The 22,977-nt window shown below is 35.8% G+C and overlaps 1 protein-coding gene across 2 annotated transcripts; it reads right to left on the bottom strand.

The window, feature by feature from the left end:
- Positions 1 to 16,475: 16,475 nt before the first annotated feature.
- Positions 16,476 to 18,425, bottom strand: LOC143254468 (uncharacterized). Of its 2 annotated transcripts, none has more exons than XM_076509649.1 (2): positions 18,275 to 18,363; positions 16,476 to 17,467 (listed from the first exon to the last, which is right to left on the bottom strand). In XM_076509649.1, exons 1-2 carry the CDS (start codon positions 18,299 to 18,301, stop codon positions 16,742 to 16,744), a joined length of 753 nt encoding a protein of 250 aa, XP_076365764.1. In that variant the 5' UTR covers positions 18,302 to 18,363; the 3' UTR covers positions 16,476 to 16,741. The 2 variants fall into 2 exon arrangements, with proteins under 2 accessions (XP_076365764.1, XP_076365765.1); XM_076509650.1 differs by having other exon boundaries at positions 16,481 to 17,467; positions 18,287 to 18,425.
- Positions 18,426 to 22,977: the final 4,552 nt, after the last annotated feature.

Here is a 22,977-nt window from a genome sequence, read left to right as displayed (position 1 = left end):
TGGTTTATCTAACATTGTACATTACAAAACTACTTGGATCAGGTTCATGAGCTCTTGTTACCTGTAATAACTGTGTAAAGTGGAGGTTGGTTTATCTAACATTGTACATTACAAAACTACTTGGATCAGGTTCATGAGCTCTTGTTACCTGTAATAACTGTGTAAAGTGGAGGTTGGTTTATCTAACATTGTACATTACAAAACTACTTGGATCAGGTTCATGAGCTCTTGTTACCTGTAATAACTGTGTAAAGTGGAGGTTGGTTTATCTAACATTGTACATTACAAAACTACTTGGATCAGGTTCATGAGCTCTTGTTACCTGTAATAACTGTGTAAAGTGGAGGTTGGTTTATCTAACATTGTACATTACAAAACTACTTGGATCAGGTTCATGAGCTCTTGTTACCTGTAATAACTGTGTAAAGTGGAGGTTGGTTTATCTAACATTGTACATTACAAAACTACTTGGATCAGGTTCATGAGCTCTTGTTACCTGTAATAACTGTGTAAAGTGGAGGTTGGTTTATCTAACATTGTACATTACAAAACTACTTGGATCAGGTTTATGAGCTCTTGTTACCTGTAATAACTGTGTAAAGTGGAGGTTGGTTTATCTAACATTGTACATTACAAAACTACTTGGATCAGGTTCATGAGCTCTTGTTACCTGTAATAACTGTGTAAAGTGGAGGTTGGTTTATCTAACATTGTACATTACAAAACTACTTGGATCAGGTTCATGAGCTCTTGTTACCTGTAATAACTGTGTAAAGTGGAGGTTGGTTTATCTAACATTGTACATTACAAAACTACTTGGATCAGGTTCATGAGCTCTTGTTACCTGTAATAACTGTGTAAAGTGGAGGTTGGTTTATCTAACATTGTACATTACAAAACTACTTGGATCAGGTTCATGAGCTCTTGTTACCTGTAATAACTGTGTAAAGTGGAGGTTGGTTTATCTAACATTGTACATTACAAAACTACTTGGATCAGGTTCATGAGCTCTTGTTACCTGTAATAACTGTGTAAAGTGGAGGTTGGTTTATCTAACATTGTACATTACAAAACTACTTGGATCAGGTTCATGAGCTCTTGTTACCTGTAATAACTGTGTAAAGTGGAGGTTGGTTTATCTAACATTGTACATTACAAAACTACTTGGATCAGGTTCATGAGCTCTTGTTACCTGTAATAACTGTGTAAAGTGGAGGTTGGTTTATCTAACATTGTACATTACAAAACTACTTGGATCAGGTTCATGAGCTCTTGTTACCTGTAATAACTGTGTAAACTGAACCACATTGCACTCCGATTACTGTAAATACTGAGGCAACATTAAAAGTTAATAATCCCTGAACCACATTCTACTGAGATTACTGCAACATTATAAAGTTAATAATCCACTGAACCATATTCCACTCAGATTACTGAATATAATGAGACAATATTAAAATGTTAATAATCAACTGAACCTCATTCCACTCAGATTACTGTAAATAATGAAGCAACATTAGAAAGTTAGTAATCCACTGAACCAAATTCCACTCAGATTACTGTAAATAATGAGGCAATATTAAAAAGTTAATAATCCATTGTACCACATTCCTCTCAGATTACTCCAAATGCTGAGGCAACATTAAAAAGTTTATAATCCACTGAACCACATCCCATTCAGATTACTGTATATACTGAGGCAATATTAAAAAATTAATAATGCACTGAACCTCATCCACTCAGATTACTGTAAATACTGAGGCAACATTAAAAAGTTAATAATCCACTGAACCACATTCTACTCAGATTACTGTAAAGACTGAGGCAACATTACAAAGTTAATAATCCACTGAACCACATTCGACTCAGATTACTGTAAATAATGAGGCAACATTAAAAAGTTAATAATCCACTGAACCACATTCCACCCAGATTACTGTAAATAATGAAACAACATTAAAAAGTTGATAATCCACTGAACCACATTCCACACAGATTACTGTAAATAATGAGGCAACATTAAAAAGTTAATAATCCACTGAACCACATTCCACTCAGATTACTGTAAATACTGAAGCAACATTGAAAAGTTAATAATCCAATGAACCACATCTCACTCAGATTACTGCAAATACTGAGGCAACATTAAAAAGTTTATAATCCACTGAACCACATCCCACTCAGGTTACTGTATATACTGAGGCAACATTAAAAAATTAATAATGCATTGAACCTCATCCACTCAGATTACTGTAAATACTGAGGCAACATTAAAAAGTTACTAATCCACTGAACCACATTCTACTCAGATTACTGTAAATAATGAGGCAACATTAAAAAGTTAATAATCCACTGAACCACATTCTACTCAGATTACTGTAAATAATGAAGCAACATTAAAAAGTTAATAATCAACTGAACCACATTGCACTCCGATTACTGTAAATACTGAGGCAACATTAAAAAGTTAATAATCCATTGTACCACATTCCTCTCAGATTACTCCAAATACTGAGGCAACATTAAAAAGTTTATAATCCACTGAACCACATCCCATTCAGATTACTGTATATACTGAGGCAACATTAAAAAATTAATAATGCACTGAACCTCATCCACTCAGATTACTGTAAATACTGAGGCAACAGTAAAAAGTTAATAATCCACTGAACCACATTCGACTCAGATTACTGTAAATAATGAGGCAACATTAAAAAGTTAATAATCCACTGAACCACATTCCACCCAGATTACTGTAAATAATGAAACAACATTAAAAAGTTAATAATCCACTGAACCACATTCCACACAGATTACTGTAAATAATGAGGCAACATTAAAAAGTTAATAATCCACTGAACCACATTCCACTCAGATTACTATAAGTAATGACGCAATATTAAAAAGTTAATAATCCCCTGAACCACATTCTACTCAGATTACTGTAAATACTGAAGCAACATTGAAAAGTTATTAATCCAATGAACCACATCTCACTCAGATTACTGTAAATACTGAGGCAACATTAAAAAGTTAATAATCCACTGAACCACATTCCACTCAGATTACTGTAAATTTGTTGTTTTTTTTGTTTGTTTTTTTGGAATTTCGCATAAAGCTACTTGAGGGCTATCTGTGCTTGCCGTCCCTAATTTAGCACTGTAAGTCTAGAGGGACGGCAGCTAGTCATCACCACCCACCGCCAACTCTTGGGCTGCTCTTTTACCAACGAATAATGGGATTGACCGTCACATTATACGCCCTTACGGCTGGGAGAGCGAGCACGTTTAGCGCGACGCCTGCGCGAACTCGCGACCCTCGGATTACTTCTCGGACGCCTTACGGGCTTGGCCATGCCAGGCCTACTGTAAATAATGATGCAACATTAACATGTTTATAATCCACTGAACCACATTTTACTCACATTACTCTAAATAATGAGGCAACATTAATAAGTTAATAATCCAGTGAACCACATTCCACTCAGATTATTGTAAATAATGAGGCAACATTAAAAAGTTAATAATCCACTGAACCACATCCCACTCAGATTACTGTAAATAATGAGGCAACATTAAAATGTTAATAATCCACTGAATGTCATAATGTGTTGTAATTTATTCTATCGTTTCACATCACTGTACTCATAGTGGAGTGGAACCGAGCCTTGAATACAGGACCATAGTCCATGTATGGAACAGGCACAGCAGTGATAGTGCCAGAGCAGACAGATATGGCTGTGGTTTCCGCAAGCTCATTCCCACGAATACCAATGTATCCAGAAAAACTAGATAGAAGTAGATGTTAAAGAGAAATGGGCCAGTCTGTTTTAAATATCGGCGAAAACAGGGTGTGAACTAATGTGAAGCAATTCCAGGGCCAATAGAGAACTAAGCGAGTCAGTACAAATGGTGCAGTTTGAGTACTGCGTAGCTTATATGTGATTTAGGGCAAGAGAAATAGCATACAGTACAGCAGTGAACACAGAAACTGTAGAGGATATTTTTGCACAACCACCGAACCACAACAAACCATGGCAAAGCCCACACAGTCAGCTGATTTCAAACCATCTGTATAAATAGGAATGGAAGCATAGTTCAAAAAATTTTAAGCAAATAACAGCAGTATTTCCAATCGAGAGTGTCTGCTTTTCTCAGATGATTTAAAGATAGTTCATATTTGGGGACTGTAATAAGCCATGATGGGATGGGCTGACCAGTGGATACAGTAATGTCATCCAAGGATAGTCCCAATTCATCCAACTGCACCTGGATACGAAGGCCGAAAGGAGGAATGACAGATCGTCTGCTCTGAAAACGCATGGCTCACCGAGGAAGGAAAACACAACCCCAGTACAGTAGTTTGAAGGAATCTAGGGATCCTTCCCAGACTTAGAGAAAGGTAGGACAATTGCTTGGTGCCAGGCATCAGGAAAAACATTCTCCTGCCAGATCCGGTTAAAAACAATCAGAAGAATAGTAAGAGATGCAGGAGATAGATGACGCAGCATTTCATAGTGTACATCAGCAGGTCCAACCGAGGTACTGCCAGACTGATGAAGAGCCAGTTTGAGTTCCACCAGTGTAAAGGATAGATCCAATATAGTCGTAGAGACAATCAACTTGAAAGGAAATAGGTGATCGCTTTGCTCGAGTCTTGATGGCTAAGAAGATGGAAGAAGAAGCACAAGTGCTAGAAACCTGGCAAAAGTTTTCACCTAGAGTATCAGCGATGCTCCAGGTATTAACTACTTCCTAACCATCAGAAAGAAAGATCTTTCGAATCTTGTCCCATGTTACTTTTAAACTGGTGATAGAAGATGTGCTGGTTGTGAACTTAATCCAAGAGTCCTTCTGGCTTTGACGTCTTCTCCACCGAGCATATGCACTGGCCTGCTAGAAAGTGATGCGATGCGAGAGTGTAGAATTCCTATGAAAAGTATCCCGGGCCCGTTTATGAGCCTTCCGTGCCATGTGGCTGGTAGGATTCCACCACAGACGAGGATATCGAGGAAAATGTGTCGAGGTTTTAGGAATATATTAAACAGCTGTTTTTATAATACATTAAGTTACTGCTGCCGCACAGCCATCTATTGATGGCTGACAGACGATGGAAGGATCAAGTTCTGCGAGAGCAGGGAAAGAGGGCCAGTTTGCTCGATTCAGCTTCCACCGGGGCACGTGGGTCAGGTAGCATCGGCCTTGGCCAGTCTCTCTCAAAATTTTAGGAAAATGATCACTGCCACGTTGGTTATTGTCAACCCTTTATGAAAAGTGTGAGAATAATGAAGGGGAGCAAATTGAGAGATCAATAATAGTAAAGGACTGACTTGGTTGGTGAAAATAAGTAGAAGAACCAGTATTGAAAAGAGAAAGGTTGTGATCAGAGATCATACGCTCTACAGAGCAACCCCTCCTATCAATATCAGCACTTCCTCAGAGGGGATGATGTTTATTAAAGTCCCCCAGGATTAAAAAGGGAGACGGCAAGTGTTCAGTGAGATCATCCAGGCCTGATTGATCATATGTCTCTCCAGGTGACAGGTAGAGAGAACAAACAATGATGGTATGACCCAAGGAAACATGGAAGACTACGGCCTCCAAGGATGTGTCGAGTGGCAAAAACAGGCTGAGTACATGCTGATCAACCAACAGTGCAACCCCTCCATGCACTCGTCCATCACACAGCCTATTATTTTTGTACAAAAACTGCCGAAAGATCACTGTCTCGGCAGGTTTCAGAAATGTTTCCTGTAAGGAAAGACATACAGGATAGTAGGAATCAATCAGCGTTTTGATGTATCCAGATTAGAACATAAACCTCGACAGTTCCGTTGTATCAAGGTGGCCATATTTTTTTATGTGTAGTCGAATTTGGTGGAGAGCCCTTCTGTTTACGAGCACGTCTTTTTTCTTTACTTTCTTTATTCGAGAGAGGTCCGTCGACCTTCATGGATTCTGCCCTGGATTGTTTAGGCAGGTCTTTGTTGTTGGAAGAGGATTCGAGCAACTGAGGACGTGAACAAATGATCGTTTTGCATCTTGAGGTAAGAGAAGATGTACCCAGAACGAAAGGAAGTGAATCTTGTGGTTTGTTGGAATGTATTTAGGGACAGAGATGGGTGTTGAGGTTGATTCATCAACTTTTTTAACCATGGAGGTCAAAAGACTTTTCATATGGTTTGAGAATGATGATTGTTTTGGAGGCACAGAGAGATCTGTATGCACTCCCACTATAGTAATGGAACGAAGTGCAGCAATATAGTCCAAAATTAACAGGTAGACAGCAACTTTCGTACCTCAGGGTAAGTAATGTTATTAATCGTTTTAAAATGCTGCACCTCTTTTTCTTCCAACCATTTAGGACAAGAACGAAAGTAGGACGAGTGAGAGCCATTGCAGTTGATGCAATGAGGGTCCGTTTCACACTCATAGGCATCGTGGTCCTTGCTAATGTAACGAATACACGTCAAGGAACCACGACATGATGTCTTCAAGTGACCAAACTGCTGACACTGGAAATATATAAGAGGGTTTGGAATGTATGGCCGTACCTTGCAATTAAGATAACCTGCCTTGATGGTGGCAGGTGGACGCGGTGATGTAAATGTGAGAATGAGAACATTGGTCAGCATCATAATTCTATCTTTGTGAGTGGAGATACGCCTCACTGCAGAAACTTCTTGGGTAGAGACATCAGCGAGAATCTCTGACTCGGGGATGTTCTTCAAATCCCTCTCAACAATAACGCCTCATAACAAATTCAAAGTAGCATGAGGTGTAATCTCAATAGGTATATCCCCAATTGCCCTTGAATGCAAGAGGAGTTTACTGTGTTGAGATTTGGATGTTCCACCAATATGTCACCAGAGCGAAGCTTCTTTACTGACTTCTGAATGAAAAAGAGAAACATCTGCCCTAAATATTTGTTTGAAAGAAAATGTAGTATTAGAAAATGAAGTACAACAAGTGTTACAGATGTTGAAGATTGCTGCTCAGAATCTTCAAGACGTGGTCGTTTACCTATAGACTATTTTTTCCCTATTTTATTTAAGTTTTTATTTGGAGGATCCATAATAAAAAATAATATTTCAGTGTCCACTCACCCCACCCACCATGGAACCCTACAAGGAACACACTACAATGCCAAACAAGGACACTGCAGCAACGCTTGGGTTTCGTGAGCACTATATCCAAACACCAGCATCAGATACAACCTCCACAACACCTGTTAAGAACATCCAGCATTGGCACTTGGTTGAATTTAGTCCAAGTAGACCAGCCAACTGGCCCTAGGGTGGTCACCCCAAGGCTGCCCGTCTACAGGAATTCAAGGCCAAATTGGTGTGTTAGGGTTGGATCCCTCAACCACCAAGATCCTCTCCTCCCCTTCACGGGTCACCACGCACAGTAAACACGTGAGTGGATGTTTAGATCCTAGAGGAGGTAAACTGAGAGAACAGAGCCTTCCTTGGGAGGTCCCCTCACCAGGTACAGGAATCCACACCAAGGGGATAATAGCAAATGTATAATATACCATCACTTACTAATTTTTCATAAATTGGACTATCTTAACAACAGTCAGTATGAAATAGCAGCAGTTGAAAACAGGTCTAACATATCAAACAATCTCGGCATTATCAAAATCTGTTATCATAAATTGTGAAAGATACTCACTGGAAAACAATATGTTCAGTCTTAATGGTCTGTGAAAATCAGAACATGGTTTACATAGATATAGTACTCTGGATGTACCAACACGAGTTAAATGCCTAGAACGTCATAGTCATGTTGAGGTTGTCTGAGGACAGTTTATTAATGCATAATAGTTCTCTAGCAATAATTTTGGTTGTTTCTGACATTGGAAATCAGTTATTTCAAACTCCGTATTCTTACCCTTAGATATGAAAAAATACGATGCATCAACATTATTAATTCCTTTTACATTTTTAAACACCTCAATCAGATACCCTCTAATTCTTCCTTTTTCAACTGGAAACAAAATTGAGGTCTTCATTTGTCCTTGTACGATATACATACGTAACATTTCAATTCTAGATACGGCACTTCTCTGAACCCAATAGTTCAATGTTTTACAATACTCCAAGTGTAACCTAATCAGCAACCTATTCAATAAAATTATAAACTCTTTACTGGTATTCAATATTTCAGTAGATACAATTTAAAATTACATTTGATTTGCTCTGCCACTAGTAACAATACATTTCATACATGGCTTGAAAGACTGATGAACCAGTTCCTTTTTTCCATAACTCCATAAAGGTTATTCCCATTAAAGTTATATTTGTATATCAAATTATGATGTTCCACAATGCATAACCCTGCATATATCATATATGAAAACAATTTGAATTGTTGTTTTATTCTCTCAGAACGCTGTATCATTTAAGTTCCCCACAACATGCGCATCACTGTTTCTGGGACATGATTCAGTAATATGTTGACAAAATAAACAAATTATCGAAACCTGGTTTCTGGTAATATAAATCCGCAGACATGCCGCTGTGTTATTTGAAAGCGATCTGAAACTTGAAATCATAAAGTAGGTAGTTACGGCTTGACATTCATATTTAAGAAACATACACTGCTGGCCAAAATCTTAAGGCCAATGAACATAAAGAAAAAAATATGCATTTTGTGTTGTTAGACCCAACCACTTATTTGAATGGAGCTTCAAAAGATGAAAATAAGAAAAGCGAAAATAAAAATAAAAACTTTTTTAGCATTTAATAGGGAAAATGTAAACACTATGAAATTAGCCTAAATACTAGCTGGTCAAAAGTTTAAGACCATACCAAAAAGAAGTTCTAAACAGAATAGAAAATGCCCAACAAGAGATCTCAGTAGTGAGTTGCACGGCCGTCATGGCGAATAACTTCAAACATTCGCTTTGGCACGATCGATATAAGCGTTTGCAGAAGGCTGGCTGGAATGTTATTCCAAGTGGTGAAGATGGCTTCACGAAGATCATGCACTGTTTGGAATTGACGTCAATTTCTAGAGAGTTCCCTTGCCATCCACCCCAAACATTTTCAATGGGGTTTCAATTCAGGCAAATGCATTGGATGGTCCAAAAGAATCATCTTATTCGCCATGAAAAAGTCCTTCGGGCATTGTGAATGGCATCGTTGTCCTGCTGAAAGATCCATTCATTTCCACACAAGCGAGGGCCTTCAGTCAATAAGGATGCTCTTTCCAACATGCCAATGCAACCAGCTGTTGTTTGATGCCACTCTATAAGCTGAAGCTCCATTGTACCATGGAAGGAGAAAGCACCCCAGATTATGATGGAACCTCCTCCACTGTGTCGTTTAGAAAATGTCTCCAGTGGGATACCCTTATCGTGCCAGTAACGTTGGAAGCCATCTTGACCATCCAGGTTAAATTGTTTCTCATCAAAGAACAAAGCCTTCTTCCACTTTTCTAAGTCCCATGTTTGGTGCTTCTCAAGAAAGTTTAACTGAGCTGTTTTGTAGTGTGGAAGAAGGCGTGGCCTTTAAAGACGTTAACGGTTTTTAAAGCCTTTCTCTCATAGATGCCGTCTTATTGTTCTTGAGCTGCATTCTGCGTCCGTAAGGGCCTTAATCCGGTTCGACGATTGGCTGGTGTCTTGCTGGACAACCCGTCGAATCCTCCTGCTCAACGCCGGCGAAAATTTCTTAGGCCAACCACTTGAAATTCTCGTTCCGTATCCATCAGGATCTTTTAAGAAATTTGCAACAGCAGTTCTACTACGCCCAATCTCACCAGCGATGACACGTTGAGAGAGATCTTGCTTTTGCAGCTCGACAATTCTGTCACGTTCAAATTCTGTCAACTTTTTAGCCTTTGTCATGTTTATAGCCAATGTAACACAGGAGATATCAGTGGGAAATGTTGACAACGCTAATGCTTGAACACAAATGACTAAATTTCGTTACATGTTTACCGATTAATGCTTCGTTTCAGTATGGTCTTAAACTTTTGACCAGCTAGTATTTAGGCTAATTTCATAGTGTTCACATTTTCCCTATTAAATGCTAAAACGTTTTTTATTTTCCCTTTTCTTATTTTCATCTTTCGAAGCTCTACTCAAATAAGTGGTTAAGTCTAACAATGCAAAATGCATATTTTTTCTTTATGTTCATTATCCTTACGATTTTGGCCAGCAGTGTATATAAATATACTATCTGTTGTATGTCCATTAAAAACCTTTTCATAATAAATACAACAGTATTGACTTTTGTATGTCCATGTAACAGCTTATCTATATAAATATAACAGTACTGTCTGTTGTGTGTCCATTTTTTTCTTTATGTTAATTGGCCTTAAGATTTTGGCCAGTAATGTATATGTGTGGTGTGTATATGTATAATTCGCCTTTATGGAAAACTGTGCCACTTTTCTTATATAGCTAAACATGTTTTAGTTAAATTTAAAATAATTTATTTTTGTTATATTCTTGGAATTTTTGAAGTTATATATTCAAAACTCTTTCTTTTATTTTTCTTATAGGTATATAAACAGGGATTATGAAATTGCTGTGTTATAAAATTTTGTTTTTAATTCAGTTTTGCTAATAAATATTTAAGGAGCATTCTACATCCTAAACATTTCTCAAAGGGTAAAGAGACTTTATTAAATAAACACAATGCAGAGTTATACACATATATATTTGTGTGTATGGGTAACACCTATTAAAGAAAGACAATGCAGAGTTACACACATATATATTTGTATGTGTCTGTAACACCTATTAAATAAACACAATGCCGAGTTACATACATGTATTTGTGTGTGTGTGTAACACCTATTAAATAAAGACAATGCAGAGTTACACACATATATTTGTGTGTATGTGTAATACCTATTAAATAAACACAATGCAGAGTTACACACATATATATTTGTGTGTATGTGTAACACCTATTAAATAAACATAATGCAGAGTTACACACATATATATATTTGTGTGTGTAACACCTATTAAATAAACACCCTGATAATAACATAACCCTAAAAATAATCTACATAATACATCAGTTATTTAATTAATTTTATTTCAACTGATCCTTGGCATTGGTGTTCGTAGAAATTTGTGTTGGGACAAAGTTTTCCACAAGGAAAGGGTAATGTTAATCTGTGATGTAAATAAAAAATTATATACACATGTTGAATAAAGAAAGAAAGAATTATATTTCTCATTATGGGGGTGCCCACTTTTAACCCCCCTCACCACTTGCAGGTACAAATTTCCCCTTGTTAAGTTTAGGAACTTAGATTGCTAAAATCAGGGTTTTAATTTCTTATAGCTAGTAGAACCTAGACATCCCATAATGCAGCTTTATGTTAATACACCACCATCAACTATAACCCCTTTAAATTTAACATTCATGGTTATGAAAACAACAATAAAAAAGATGATACTCCATTATTTACACTTATCCAACTGCTAACTTATCCCCCTGACTTCAGACCATATAACACAACCTCCAGGATGAAAGTGATTTGAATACTGACCACATTGATATGATGGGCTCTTCACCTTTCTGCTGACTTGGTTCATAGGTAGTGTAACTATTATATTGATGTTTCCTTCTGCCACAACCAATCCTATTGTAGAAAGACCAAGCTTCTATAGACTTTACACCCATTTCCTGACAATTCCACTTTATCAGAGCGATCTATTAAAATGTTGGGTGTTTGATGGTGCTATTAGGAATGTCACTCTTAACTGCCACTTAGTTGACTCCATAAACTCTTTAGTATAGCATCTATGAAAATACAAATGGAGGCTTTCAACTTCATACTGATTGTGGTCTTACAGACAGTCCAGGTTAAAGCTCCTTCTATACCTGGAAAATTATTGTAGTTTACCTTCATTGTAGTGTGACAAGCAGAAAGACCTTCCAAGTCACCTGGCTTTGATCTTTGATGACTATTTTGTAATGAACTGCTGGAACCACTACTGAGGGAAGGTGGTAATGTTGCCAGCTAAATACTGTTGTTTTTCATTCCTTAGCTCTGGGAACAGCATTCTCAGTTTGAAGATGTGCCCTACATGTGGTGCTTATCCCACATCATTGTCAAATAATCTCTGATTGGACATCCAGTGATCATCATTTCACTCTGGTCTTATGGCAGTTGATATTTATGGCTGAAATGCTGGCAAAAGCAGGTTATCAAAGAAGCAGTATCTATGATGTGGTTGGTTAGTAGAGTTGTTATAATCATTCCATTAAGTGGTGGCTTAGGTGAAGCAAGTGGATCTACCACTGACTGGGGCCACCCTGTCATAGACCAATAGAGACCCAGCCTAACAACTGACTCTGAAAGGTCCCAAACATCGGAAGGAATGCCAGGCCAGTTACAACTGTTTTATATCCAATGCTTTTGGTCATCAGCACCTCTTCTCATTATGCTGCTCAAAAAGAATATAATTACAGAATAAGAGAAAAAATAGCTCTGTTTAATTGAAGATAAAAGTACAAAAGTAACCAGGAACTTGACCTTAAATACAAATGTTTGAACTGAAGATGAAAGGAAGAAGAATTCCAGTTCAGCTAGATGTGTGGATGGACAAGAAGTCATAACTACCTGGTTATAACTACTGTTCTCATTAAAAACTGCTATTAGAAGCTAAGTAATAAACAAATTATTTTGGACAAGCAAAATATATGTGTGGTTCACATGTGATCATACTCTAATCGTCTATAGAATAACTATACTTGACACAGACCTCATTAGATCACCAACTCATCGATACTTTATAAGCCATGCTGCTATTCTCATGCCAACAGCCAACATGTTTACTAACCGACCCAGACCCATTCCTTCTACTTTTATATGTAAAAAGATTCTAGTTCCAGTAGAAAGAAATTCGGCTGAAACTGTAAACCTGGATCCTACACACATCAGCTGGCTTAGGCTAGAGTGTCGCTGTCCTCTACTTTTGGTTATTAAAATACACTAATGTTTTTCCTTCGGGACCTTCTTTCAGTAACAATATTAGCACTATCTATGGTTCAAGTTTAAATTTTCACCGTATGTGTTCCTCTCTACACTCACACACAGTCTTTAGTGCATGTACAGTCTGTATTTTCATGTACTTTGTACTCGAGCGATGTTAAGAAAATAATCAGAAAGCCATGTGATTCAAGGAATACTCTAATTTATGTTTATATATATTTTACCACAACCAAACATAAAATATTTGGTATAAAAATTATAGTTCCTGCTATATTTAAGTTGTGTTTGTGAATTTTATATTACAGATAATTTCACCTTCAAAAACACATTTTATGAACATCAAAACATCATGCACTATTACTGAAATCAGCAAACAAAATGTGTTTTTGTTCCTAACAAATTCATTTCCTGTCAAATACTTCAACATCAAAATTATAACATTTCTTACAGATTTTAATTAGAATAACACATGTACTCTATCTCCAAATAATAACTTATAATTTACTAATCACAGTTAACATCATACCTCAAAGTTCTAACATCGGATACAATTTTTAATTTCCATGTATGTTCGGCTTCATGTGTGTTCGTTCTGTAATTTATCCATTTGTGTTAAAGAACAGTCATAAAAGACCATAAGTATTCCTCGACCAGTGTGGTTCCATATACATATACTTATTTAGACGTACATACTATTATATGCATATATTTCCATTACATACAATCATTACTCTTAACAACTGACTGCCTCTGGATCCCACACAAATAACTTCATAACAATCACCAGTTATTTTTAGAGATACCGCTCAGTAGCTGTATTCTTTCTAGTAACGTGGTGCTACCTGCAGATTTGTAAGCTTTTATTTGTAAATATCGTAAAATAAATAATCACCAATAGCATTAATCTAAAAGCTAAACTATTCTACAAAGTAAGGATTCATATTAACATTGAACCATTAGACATTCAAACAAATCACAACTTCCTCACTGCATATGGAAAAGTCATATGCCTGATAGATATATTAAACAAAGATAGGGAAAGAATTGTGCAGTTTACAGTTTTTGCCACTCAGCAGCATCAAATGAGTGATACAAAACTTCCCTGACGTTTATCTCAGAAAAATCACTTGATAAATCGAAAAGTAAGAGTCACTCACTTCAAACTATAAAATTAACGTTTTCAATATTTTGATGCACTGAGTATAATATTTATTTGAACCAGTGTCTTTAAATGTGTTAGTCGAGCATATTTTATTCGACGTGCTATGGATATCTCTTATAATTAAATTATTCGATAGCTTGGAAAGTAAGTTCCCTTAATATTACAACCATTATATCGTCCTAACATCTGAGAGGTATTTGTATAACTTAAGGCATAAACTCTACCTAACAACAACACCACAGGGTATTTCAAAAATCAAGGATTGATATATCCTTCCAGTCAGTTGTTTCTCGACCAAATCACTGGTATAGCTCTTTATGATTGGGTTTAATCCCAACCATATCAATAGGAGGTTATCATCAGTGGTTCTACAGTTTGGTATAGGTGATTTTGTTTTTCCTCATATGACTCATCCTAAACAGCCGGATAAGTAAGTACTCTCGGCACCTTTCTCCTCATATTTAGGATTAGGGTGAGATAAAACAGTTGTTGCATCGTCATCTAGCCAACTACACTTTCTTCTGATTCTTTGTTAAGCCAGTTCACCAGAGATTAACATTGAAACAACTGATAGATATATGTTGATGTGTACCGCTCTCTCATACATTTATAAACCAATTTATTGAGGCACAAGATTAGTTCCTGTTCAACTAGGTCTAGAGGCTTCCATGCATGTGTGTTTGTAAAGTAAATGATAAAGTTAAAAGTAAGCTTACTTTCTGTTATTTTAAAGGAGTTCTGAATGCGTTTTATACAGAAATGTGAAGCCTCCTTCTTTTCACAACCTCCTGTCTGATGGTACCTGAAGAGAGGTGACTTCTCCGTTTCTTTAGAAATCTGGCTTTACCTTGATATTCGGAAAAGTATCTCTTTAGTTGTACAATAGACCATCATGACATGATTAAACTTTAAACAGGTCAGCCAATTCGACTGATCTTAACAAACTTAGGTTTCTGCAGTTACACAGGCGAGCTTCACTGATATAATCTAGAGCACATCAATTCCAAGGATGCTAAAGCCAGAAACAAGGTTGAGGACAGCTATTTCATCTGCAAGGGAAACTTAGTTCTTAGGTTCTAGTACTTATCAAACCAGCCAGTGTTTTCCATCCTAGGAACAAGTACCCATCAAACCAGCCAGTGTTTTCCATCCTAGGAACAAGTACCCATCAAACCAGCCAGTGTTTTATCCTAAGAACTAGTACCCATCAAACCAGCCACTGTGTTTTACACAGCGGCTGGTTTGATCAATACTGATTTGATCAACAGTGGCTGGTTTGATGGGTACTAGTTCTTAGGATGGAACACAGCAGCTGGTTTGATGGGTAGCAGTGTTACCTATCAGTTAATGATTTTAGTGAATTTTTATTAAAAATAAAATAATAACCTAACCAAAACCTAACTTAACAAATAAACGTCTAGGATATTTTTCTTTACAAAATATAAACTATTATTAAGAATTCTCTAATATTTACACATCATTAACTAATTGGTTCTAATTCTTGTGTTAATTGTAAGAAACGTTACAGTTTTTTGTTAAAAACGTTTTGTTTGCTTGTATTAGGAAATTGTGGAGGAAAAACCTGCTAAAAATGAGTCTCATATGTAAGTAAAATTAATGTAAGTATTTTCTAGTGTACTTCAAGTCAAAATTCAACATGTATTTTTTTAAATCAGTTATGTATTATTAATTTTGTTCAAACTTTAAACATTTCTTTCCTGTTTCTCGAATAATAAGCGTTTTTAATAGCACAACTAGCATCTTATCTCGCATTTTGTTAAAACAGAACATAACAAAAGTAAATTTCACTTTCAAGCAGATCTTTAATGCGTTTTAATTTTTGTGTATGTAACCCTACAATCATATTGACAAGAAAGGCTTTATCTAAGCACTATATATGTAACACTTCATTCGTTTGGTGGAAATTATTTGCTGTGAGACTTGAATATATAGCCTTACAGTTGACTGGTGGAAATACTTTCTGTAAACCCTGTGTATGTAAACCTTTAATCCAATTGGTGAAAATGGTTTTCTATGAGCGTCGTTTTTACAGTCCTATGATACGATTAATTTCTCCCCAACTAATGTGGTTTTAAGTTGAAAGTAGTAATTCATGGTTATTTCTCACAAGAATCATGACAATAGTAACGCTATAACAACAGCGAAGTTATTATTTGTATTAAAATGTGCTAAGTTGAACAACGTTGTGTCAAAAGTACGAAATAGGATTAATTAATCACTGGCAGAGACATATTCCTAAGTTGGTTCTCTTTTTGTTTATCCAATAATCATGAGTTTTACAATCCAGCTAAACAGATGAAATTTATTAAAGTTCATTATAATTAATAAAAAATTAAACAAAGTTTTTCAGTCATCATGTCGTTTTACATTTATCTTCTTAAACATATAATTTATTGAATTATTAATCAAAATATATTACGTCGACACTTTTATATTTTTGTAGCCATTCAGAAGTTTAACTTTTCCTTGAAGACAAACTTGTTTTTTCTTTTTATTTCGTGGGATTAAATAGACATTAGCAAAGTACGGAGTAGATTCGGTAACCAAGGAAACCCTTAAAAGCAATGAAACGCTTTTGAGTTTATTTGATTCACAGCTTTAGAACAGAGTCACCGTACGTGCTCTTCAACGTGTCAGCCACAAAGCTCCCGACATTATGCTGAACGCTGCTCAGAACTGGCCGAGTAACGGACGGTGTGTAATATCCGGCACGAGCTTCGAAAGGACTGGTAGATACAAAAGCGCTGCCGCCATATGTTTTGGGATCGTGTGCGTAGGTTCGGTGCGGAACACTGGAAACATATGTTCCTGGATAACTATGTGTAACACTGCTTGAATATTTCTTGGGAGTGCTGGTACCATAGGATGAATGGAACGTTGTACTGTACCCACCAGAATAGCTAGAGACTTTAGGAGGTGGTGCCACCTGGTAGTCTACGGGGTTAGTGTCTCCGAGAGTTTTCTCCACGGTGACAACTTTGGAATGAGCATAACCTTGATGAATGGGCGTGCTTGTACCAGGCTGGTTGTATACGAAGCTAGATGAGTATTGTTTAGGAGTACTGGTACCGTAGGACGAGTGGAACCTTGTGCTGTACCCACCAGAATAGCTGCTGACTTTAGGCGGTGGCGCCACCTGGTAGTTTACTACATCACCACCTTCGGTTCCCGTTTTCTTCTCCATGTTGACTACTTTAGTACGAACGTATCCTGTAGCAAGAGGTTGGCCGTAACCGTAGCTAGAGACGAAACCGCCTTGATCACCATAGAGGTCAGATGAAACGACACATGTGAATAAAAGGACAAAGACACAGCCCTGTAATGTAAAGTGAAAATAGTGTAACTCGAAAAGGATTTATTTTCTAGTGGGCAACAATCTTTAACTTGCATGTTTTAATTAAGAGTCTGAGGAATATTTCTATCTTTCTAAATTCTGATTATAGTAGTTTCAATCCAGTCAAATATTTAACAAAAAATCTACTTCAGATTTCATTTTTCCTAAAACTAGATTACAAGAGTTTCCGCTAAACAAAAATTTATTATGTAACAAGAAAAATATGGTTAAATTTGCCTCTTCCGAAAAACTGTTTACAAGAGTTTCTGTCCAATCCATTATTTAACAAGAAAATATGTTTCAAAATTGTCTTTTCGTAACATTTTATTACAGATGAAACGTGTCTCCATTATGTAATAAACGTTTTAACTTCTTAAACAATAGATATGAAGGCGTGATCAATTTGTTTTTGAAGGTTCAAATACATAGAATATGGAGTAAAAACTCCATAAAAATGAGTTCATTTGCAGACTTGATGTTGGACATATGTGTGAAAAGAAGAACCAAGGAGTGACCAGACGAACTAGAGCCTCAAAGTTCAAGTTCCCACATTCCCAATTTATAGAATAACAGTTTAAAACGTTCACAACCATTTCCACACATATCATAGGCTTAAGTTTTATAACAAAACTCAAATTCAAATTACCTTATTTATTAACCTCAACAAGACTATTTTGTGTAACATGAAGTTACATGAAGCATTTTTAACATTTGGAAATAAATAAACAAAAACCACCTACACTTCTTAGAAACAAAATGACAAAACTTCACGATACAGTGACCATATACCTGTTTACTTACACGTGTTCCAGTCATCTCGATGTTCGATTGAAAAAACGGAAAGACGTGAACACGATTCGAACACCAAGCGGTTGTTAAGATTCTCGACAAATGTCCTTTTAAATAAAGGTTTGGTTTCCATGACGTCATTAACTGACCGGCCCGTCTTCATAACTTTCTCTTTCTGACCGATAGGTGCCTGGGGTGATTACAGATGTGTGATACATTTTAAAAACAAGGACACTAGGGGACGACAACCTGCAAAATTTTTGTGAGTGTATTCTGGGGCTCACCTTAAGGCACTGATTCTTAATGTTGGATATTTTGTTCTAATTACAGAACGTAGGGAAGGAAATCTACGTATTACCGTAGACCTAAGAAACAATGCTATAAACTGTCAATAAATTGTTAAAAGTTGTTTTTTTTTTTTAATTTAACATTATGATAAAACTAATTGCAATTGTTCATGTATTTCAAATGTTCTGTTGAATCAACATATTATACCACCTTAATAAACTAGGTGAGGCTGTAATTTTACTGGGCGGTGTCTTCTCTTTAAGGAACGTTCATAATCGTTCCCTATAACCACATTGGATTCTCCAGGTCAGTAGGTCCTAGTTCAGTAAACGAAGCTTCAAAACACTGGTACACACTGTACACCTTCTGTAAATGTTAATAAAACAGTTTTACCTCCCAAGTGATCTTCCAATTTCTGTTCTATTCCTATTTAACTTAAATAATCAAAGAATTGCTTCAAAACATTATGTTATTTCCTTATGCCACCCTATGTGACTGAAAAAATTCTGTCCGAAAATTGTTGACATCTGCGAATAATACTCACTATAAGATGAGGCTAAAAAAAATAATAATGAAATATTCCTGTTCTGGTTAAAACTATTTTGTATATTTTCTTTTCTTTCTATTATTTTAAAAAGCTTACAATAATTAGCCACATAAAGTACAAAAAAACGTCTTTACTTAAATATCTACTTGCGTTCTCTTCTTTACAGTAGAAAAACATGTTATTCCAAAACTAACGACTGTAGCAAGTTCTTCCATCTCGGATAAGACTAAAACTTGAAAGTTAATTGGCTGTCGGAATAATTATTACAAACAGCAACGCTAATAGAAATTACTGAATACCAGCACATGGTGAAAAATTAGGTTTGTTAGATACTACTGTAAATTTTAGTACCATTCTGAGATAATAAATGGGTTTAATAGATACTTCTGTAAACCTTTAGTACCAGTCTGAGATGATGAATTGGGTTTGGCAGATACTTCTGTAAATCATTATTACCAGTCTGAAATGATGAATTGGGTTTGGCAGATACTTCTGTACATCTTTAGTACCAGTCTAAGATGATGAATTGGATATGATAGATATTTCTGTAAGCCTTTAGTACCAGTCTGAGATGTTGAATTGGGTTTGATAAATACTTCTGTAAACCTTTGTACCAGTCAGAGATGATAAATTGAGTTTGGCAGATACTTCTGTAAATTATTAGTACCAGTCTGAAATGATGAATTGGGTTTGGCAGATACTTTTGTAAATCTTTAGTACCAGTCTGAGATGATGAATTCTATTTGATAGATACTTCTGTAAATTATAAGTAAGGTTATTAAAGTGGTATTATATTTATATACTGGTACAATTAATACTTCCATTACAGTGGTATTATCTTTATATGCTGGTATGTTTGCTATGATCTTGTACTTCAGGTTTTTGAGTGGAAAACTTCCTGTTAAGGTAAAGTTGTAACATGGTTTAATTTCCTGTTAAAGTTGTAGCATGGTTTAATTTCCTGTTAAGTTAAAGTTGTAACATGGTTTAATTTCCTGTTAAAGTTGTAGCATGATTTAATTTTCTGTTAAAGTTGTAACATGGTTTAATTTCCTGTTAAAGTTGTAACATGGTTTAATTTCCTGTTAAAGTTGTAGCATTGTTTAATTTCCTGTTAAAGTTGTAGCATAGTTTAATTTCCTGTTAAGGTAAAGTTGTAACATGGTTTAATTTCCTGTTAAAGTTGTAACATGGTTTAATTTCCTGTTAAAGTTGTAGCATAGTTTAATTTCCTGTTAAGGTAAAGTTTTAACATGGTTTAATTTCCTGTTAAAGTTGTAACATGGTTTAATTTCCTGTTAAAGTTGTAACATGGTTTAATTTTCTGTTAAAGTAATATTGTAGCATGGTTTAATATCATGGCTTTCTGGACTGCTGATATATTTTATTTCTTACTGTTATTATTATAGCAGGTTATGAATTCCGTTGAAGTAATATGTAAACTTTGCTTTAGGGTTAACCTCATATAATAATTACTTTATGCATTAGTTGTTGTAGATTTAATTAAAAACATACGTAATCGCTCTTGTCAAGTTTCAACAAATAATTAGATAACTGATGTTTTATGTACTTATTTATTAGAAAGCGTATAAAATCAAACTAGAAATTAAATTGGTATTATATACATTCGTCAAACAAAGTTCAATGTTAACACAGACATCATGTGCCTTTACCAGACTTTCCGGTGCTATGGAAAATTAACAAAGTTATTGAGAAATGTAATTCTTTAGCAAAGTTGCTAAGTTTTATATTTAATAAATTTAATACCTAAAATATAAAAAAAGATTATCGACCTAGCATGATCAGGTAGTTAAAGCGTTTGATTCATAATCTGAGAGACGCAGGTTCGATTCCCTCTTACACCAAACACGATCGCCCTTCTAGCTCTAAGGCGTTATAATGTCATCATCAATCCAATATTCGTTGGTAAAAGAGTAGTCCAAGAGTTGGCGGTGATTGGTGATGACTAATTACCTTCCCTCTAGTCTTACACTACTAAATTATGGACTGCTAGCGCAGATAGCCTTCGTGTGGCTTTGCGTGAAATTCAAAATAAACACTAAAGAAGGTTATCAGAGGTAAATATGAGACATTCTACTGTCACGTGACACAGCCATTAATAAAAAAAGTCAATATTATACAGTGATCTATAATTATGAAATGAAATCAGAATATCCTTCTTTCTCTTAAAGTCTTATAAGTCACGTGAGATTTAAAACCCAATCAGCATATTATATCTGTATATTGTAAGAATAATTAAAATTACCTTTTCAGGGGAGAGGGGTTATGACTTTTATACACAACAAGGAGTGGATCTTTGTCTTCTAAGTTTTTCATTCAGTCTCTCTGATTTCTATAAAACTATTAAAATAAAAATTGTAAATATAAGTGAATAGTCATTTTTCTTATATATTTATAGTGGAGTAAAATTACTATTCAATGACAGTTAACTTGCTCGTTAACTGTATGAAATCTTTTACGTTGACTGGCACTAGATGTCTCTACAAAGAACATTGCCAAGATATCTATTTTGATCTTGTAAGTCAGAGGTTCTCAATTTTTTTAGAATAGAGGAGCTTGAAAAAAACCAAACATTCCCGAGCCTTAATAAAAAAAATACACTAAAATTAGAAACAATCAGTCACTAGCGCCAGATAAAGATGTTTACTCGTATCAGATTTATTTCTGATATTCAGCCACTCATCTATTATAAGGGTAACAACTTTTGTTTGTTTGTTTTGGAATTTCGCACAAAGCTACTCGAGGGCTATCTGTGCTAACCGTCACTAATTTAGCAGTGTAAGACTAGAGGGAAGGCAGCTAGTCATCACCACCCACCGCCAACTCTTGGGCTACTCTTTTAGCAACGAATAGTGGGATTGACCGTCACATTATAACGCCCCCACGGCTGGTAGGGCGAGCATGTTTGACGCGACTCGGGCGCGAACCCGCGACCCTCGGATTACGAAGTACACGCCTTAACGCGCTAGGCCATGCCAGGCCCTAGGGTAACAACTAATTATTAATTTGTCTGAAAACGTATCCTTATATCATTGACGCTTCCAAGTATTTTCACGGACACAAAATGGCTTCTTAATGAAAACTCGTTCAAGCACTTGAGTTTTATCATCATACAATAGGGCCATGCTGACCTGAGATCAGTGTTGCCATAACGAAGTCAGAAGTAAATATTTGTGACGAAAAGGCTAGGCCTCTAGAATAATAAGTTTTCCTACAAGAACAGGGTAACATATTATTATTATTTTTTTAAGCCAAATGACAAAATATTAAGCCAGATCTGACATGCGTCTAAATCTCGAACGATATGAAAAAAAAAGAAACATGACATCATGCGGACTTAAGACGTCATAAAGCTCATTGGTACTAAGTTTGTCTAGTTAAGCTACAATGAATCTGACATAATGTAACAACTAGCAATTATAATTCTCATAAATATAATTATACTTCATACAAATATACTTGGAAATTGGAACAACTGATACAGCATCTAGTTGCATCACAATGTTTCAAATTTGGACAAGTTTCAGCTGTGACGTCATGTTTCATACGAAAATTATTTGACTATTTTGCATCTTCAATGACACATGCGATCTTGAGATGGTGCCATATCTTCTAGCAATCAGTGATGCCACGGTCAAAGTTAATTGAGATTGTATTAGCACTTTCACCACGAGAACTTCTCCTAAACTAAATAAAATCGTCTGGCGTTAGGCAGAATAAAATATTAAAAGACCCATCATGCGATAAACTTGTTATATTTAAGATATATTTCACTTTTTTGTACAGAGTATTCTGATTCAATTTTACAGTTTTAGGGAATATTGACATTCTAATATTTCCTCGCGGA

Source organism: Tachypleus tridentatus, chromosome 6 (assembly GCF_004210375.1).
Source record: "Tachypleus tridentatus isolate NWPU-2018 chromosome 6, ASM421037v1, whole genome shotgun sequence".
Taxonomy (NCBI): Eukaryota; Metazoa; Arthropoda; class Merostomata; order Xiphosura; family Limulidae; genus Tachypleus; species Tachypleus tridentatus.
Note: the sequence above shows the minus strand (reverse complement) of the source record. Positions and strands in the feature narration are given on the sequence as shown.

What these genes read in the sequence shown, in the direction of transcription:
- LOC143254468 (XM_076509650.1), bottom strand. Translation starts at nt 18,415, where the DNA reads ATGACGTCATGGAAACCAAACCTTTATTTAAAAGGACATTTGTCGAGA. An exon ending in TCGAGATGACTGGAACACGT is followed by an intron (nt 17,468 to 18,286) that starts GTAAGTAAACAG and finishes TTTACATTACAG; the next exon opens with GGCTGTGTCTTTGTCCTTTT.